This window comes from Rhinoraja longicauda, chromosome 34 (assembly GCF_053455715.1).
Source record: "Rhinoraja longicauda isolate Sanriku21f chromosome 34, sRhiLon1.1, whole genome shotgun sequence".
Taxonomy (NCBI): domain Eukaryota; kingdom Metazoa; phylum Chordata; class Chondrichthyes; order Rajiformes; family Arhynchobatidae; genus Rhinoraja; species Rhinoraja longicauda.
Window position 1 is genome coordinate 3,222,190 of NC_135986.1, and position 3,871 is coordinate 3,226,060.

At 48.1% G+C, this 3,871-nt stretch overlaps 1 protein-coding gene across 1 annotated transcript in view; it reads left to right on the forward strand.

The window, feature by feature from the left end:
- The first annotated feature begins 2,401 nt into the window (after positions 1 to 2,401).
- LOC144609289 (paired immunoglobulin-like type 2 receptor beta) overlaps positions 2,402 to 3,871 on the forward strand; it is a 22,712-nt gene continuing 21,242 nt past the window's right edge. The window contains exon 1 of the mRNA XM_078427719.1: positions 2,402 to 2,467. Coding sequence (XP_078283845.1) covers positions 2,402 to 2,467 — 66 coding nt within the window. The remainder of the gene's footprint in view (positions 2,468 to 3,871) is intronic.

Consider the following 3,871-nt stretch of genomic DNA (forward strand, 5'->3'; position numbering starts at 1 on the left):
AAAAAATAAATGTTTTTATTATTATTATTATTATTATTATATAGTTGAAAGGAATGGGCAGAAAAACATCAGGTACATAAATTTGCCCAAGAGGGGTAAGCCAGAGCCCAGTCAAGGAGTCAATGGCACAATCCTCTCATTTCCAAGATCATGTTGCCCAGCAGAGGCATCCCCCTGCATTAACCCTACATCACCCATGTCTGGCAAGGCCGTTCTGCCCATTAGAATCTTTGGTTCTGTGGGGACCATAGTGCAGGATTCGCAAGCTACGGTGCAGGATTGTGATGTCAGCAAAGGGCATTTCCCTGGAGATTTTAGTGGCGGCCACCCGGATGGGTATTGCACTTGATAATGGCCAGTTGTGTTGGGAGGGCTGGGGCTTGCAATAGGTTGATCACATAAAGCTGAAAATGGGCAATCTTATAAGGGACGTCCAATGTCTGGTGCAGTGACTAGCACTGTTTTAGAGTGCGGCATGCTTCTTCTTGTTGGGGTGGGAGAGTGAGTTGCTGCGGTGCCTTGGCGGAGGTAAGGGTGACAGTAATTTAGTGTACACTCCCATGTTGGGGATCCACTCCGGCAGAAATTCACCAAGCCCAGAAAAACCCCTCATCCGTCTAGGGGTGGTCGGGCTGGTGTGGATCCCAAAGGGTTCTCCTTCGTACCCCCTTGGTTGGATTCAGGATAGTGGACGTTAGGGTGAACACATCTGTTGCGACTGTTTCGTACATGGTTAATGTTGACCTTATACAATTCACAAATCCAAACGCAGTCTGGGGCATTCCTAGAAATCTTCATCATTTCCTGCAACTTCCATGGGGTGTATACATGCATCACAGCCTGCGCCCCATTCTGTCCTGCTAATGGATTTGGCATTGCTCTCAGTAGCATTATCTTTTTAGTCTTTTTAGTTTCCTGCTGGTTCTCAGCCTCGCGTTTCCTTTGCTCTTCGTTGCACTCTCTCACTGATGAATTCAATTACTGCTGCTCCTTCCTCTTCTGCCTCAGCCCTTCCCCTCCTTTCATCCTCCTTTTCAGTTTCCCGGTCGCTATCAGTATCATCTTCCTCTGGGGGTGCCCTTCCCTGTGGGGGTGCCGATGCCCCCCTGATGGGATCTCAGTGGGGCAGTTCCTGCTCTTGGGGACAGATAGTTAGGAGCATATGGGGGAGGTGTTCTACACCATTCCTGACTTTCCCAATTTACTCCTCATCCTCCTCTTCTATAAACAGGGTCGCCATGCCAGACAAGGAGTCCTCGGGGTTATTTCGCTTAGGTTTCCATTTTTGCATTACCAATTGTTTACAATCCTGTTGGCAAACTGCATTTTTTTCTTCCTGATTATCATGCCGTTGGCACTCTGCCAATAATACATCCCGACCTTTCAATATGCTTCCTTCGTATGTAACTCTATACCTCTACAACTTGGATTATCCATCCAATATGCCGAAACTCCTCCCACACCTCTTTCTTCATAACATAACATAACATAACAACACTTTATTGTCACTCGGCACAACACCGAGCGAAATTTCAGCAGTCACACAAAATACAGCAAAAAGAAAAGAACACAGGACACCCGACCCCAACACAAACATCCATCACAGTGACTCCAAACACCCCCTCACTGTGATGGAGGCAACAAAACTTCCCCTCTCTTCCCCCCGCACCCACGGACAGGCAGCTCGACCCCTACCGAGGCAAACGACACGCACAGCCCCCGCAAGGGGATGGAAGGCCCCCCGGCCGAGCCGCCCCGGGCACCGAAACGTCCCGCGGCCGCACCGGGCGATGTTAAGTCCAACGGCCGAGCCGCACCGGGCACTGAAACGTCCCGCGGCCGAACAGCGCTGACGATGTTAAGTCCAGCGGCCAAGCCGCACCGGGCACTGAAACGTCCCGCGGCCACACCGGGCGATGTTAAGTCCAGCGGCCAAGCCGCACCGGGCACTGAAACGTCCCGCGGCCACACCGGGCGATGTTAAGTCCAGCGGCCAAGCCGCACCGGGCACTGAAACGTCCCGCGGCCGAGCTGCGCCGGCAATGTTAAGGCCCGCAGCCGAGCCGCGCCCCGGGGAAGAGACCTAATAAAATAAAGGTTTCCCCCCGCCCCACACCCCCACCCCACCCCACACCCCCACCACACACCCCCCACCACACATACACAGCCAAAAACAGAAACAAAAACCATCCCAACACCGACACAAACAAAAAAAAAAGAAAAAAAGACAACAGACTGCCAGAGAGCCGCAGCCGTTAGGCGCAGCCAACTCCTCCCACAGGATTCCTCAATCCATTTCTTCCATTTCTTGCCTCTCTCTCTCTCTCTCTCTCTCTCTCTCCTGCTTACTGACTTCAGTCAGTCTACTATCACCTTAAGAATATCTCAAGGGTTAAAGGACATGGCTCAGCAGGATAGCTGCAGTGGTTTCAGAAGCAGCTACTCGAGTTTCACTAACGCCAAGAAAGTGAATCACATCATTCCAGTTCTGAGATCTCACACTCGCATCCAATCTATCAAAGAATTAATTTCAAAATACTACTGTTGATTCATAAAGCACTGAATGGTTTAGGGCCAAAATACATTTTTGATCTTCTGCTACACTATAAACCATCCAGACCTCCCAGGTCTTCTGGGACAGATCTGCTCTCTGTCCCAGAGTCAGAAGTAAACCTGGAAAAGCAGCGTTTAATTTTTTATGCACCACATATATGGAACAAACTCCCAGAAAACGGCAGGTTCGCTGCAACACTCAGTTCCTTTAAATCGAGGCTGAAGACTTCTGTTTGACGCTGCCTCTTATTAAATCAAATAATTATTCATTCTTACATTGCACTGTAACCTTTATTCTGGTATTTTATACCTGTCTTATTCTATTTCAGCTTCCTGCTCTTTAATGTTTTATGTAAAACACTTTAAATTGCCTTGTTGCTGGAATGTGCTGTATAAATAAACTTGCTTTGCCTTCGGCTTTTACATTCCATGCTTCCCCCACGCTGACCATCCTTCGTCTCCTAATCTCTTGGTTACAAGCTGATAACTGTGTGTAATATGTACGTTTTCCAAGGTCTAGGTAACACATATTCCCCCCCCCCCCCCCCCCCAGGAGGGGAACTAGGTTTACACACTGACCAATTCATAAAGTATTTCTACAGACCCCATCTTCCCTGAGACGGGTTACTCATTTTAAAGTCTCCAATTCATAAAACTTTCTTACTGGCTTATTGTCTTCTATGTGACCACTGTGTTCCCAGGAACCTTTTTCAGGAGTCCAGACACAAAGGATCTGATAGTGCACTTTTACTCCCTTCAAGGTCCCGGTCAGACCACAGCCACTTACTCAGTTGTTGAGATGGTCCCAGCGAGATCCTGCCGTATATAATACCAGCAGGACTCAGCTGTGTTTCCCAGCCGGGGTGATACGTATCTGGAACAGGGCTACGGGAAGTAATTTGACCCATGTAATCCCATTCCAGCCTGTAGTTGGCCAATTTACTTTTAAGGTCTGATTAACCCTTTCAACTATGTCTGGCAGCCTGAGGTCTGTTGGCACTATACAACTATTACTAGATGCCCATCTGGGTACAGAATTCCTTGTTTATTTGACCCATGAAATAAGAGCCGTTGTCTGAACTTAATCGGGTTGGAATTCCATACCTGGGAATAATCTCATTAACACTTCACAACAGTAGAGGCTTTGTTATCCCTTGTCAGGTGAGCTCAATCATTTACTAAATTCATCTACAATAACTAATACATATTTATAACACTGACATCTCTCGAGCTCACTGTAGTCCATCTGGAGGGTCTCAAAGGGACCCACGGACAATTACCCATCTCATAAGGTACACCCTTTCCAGGATTATGTTGC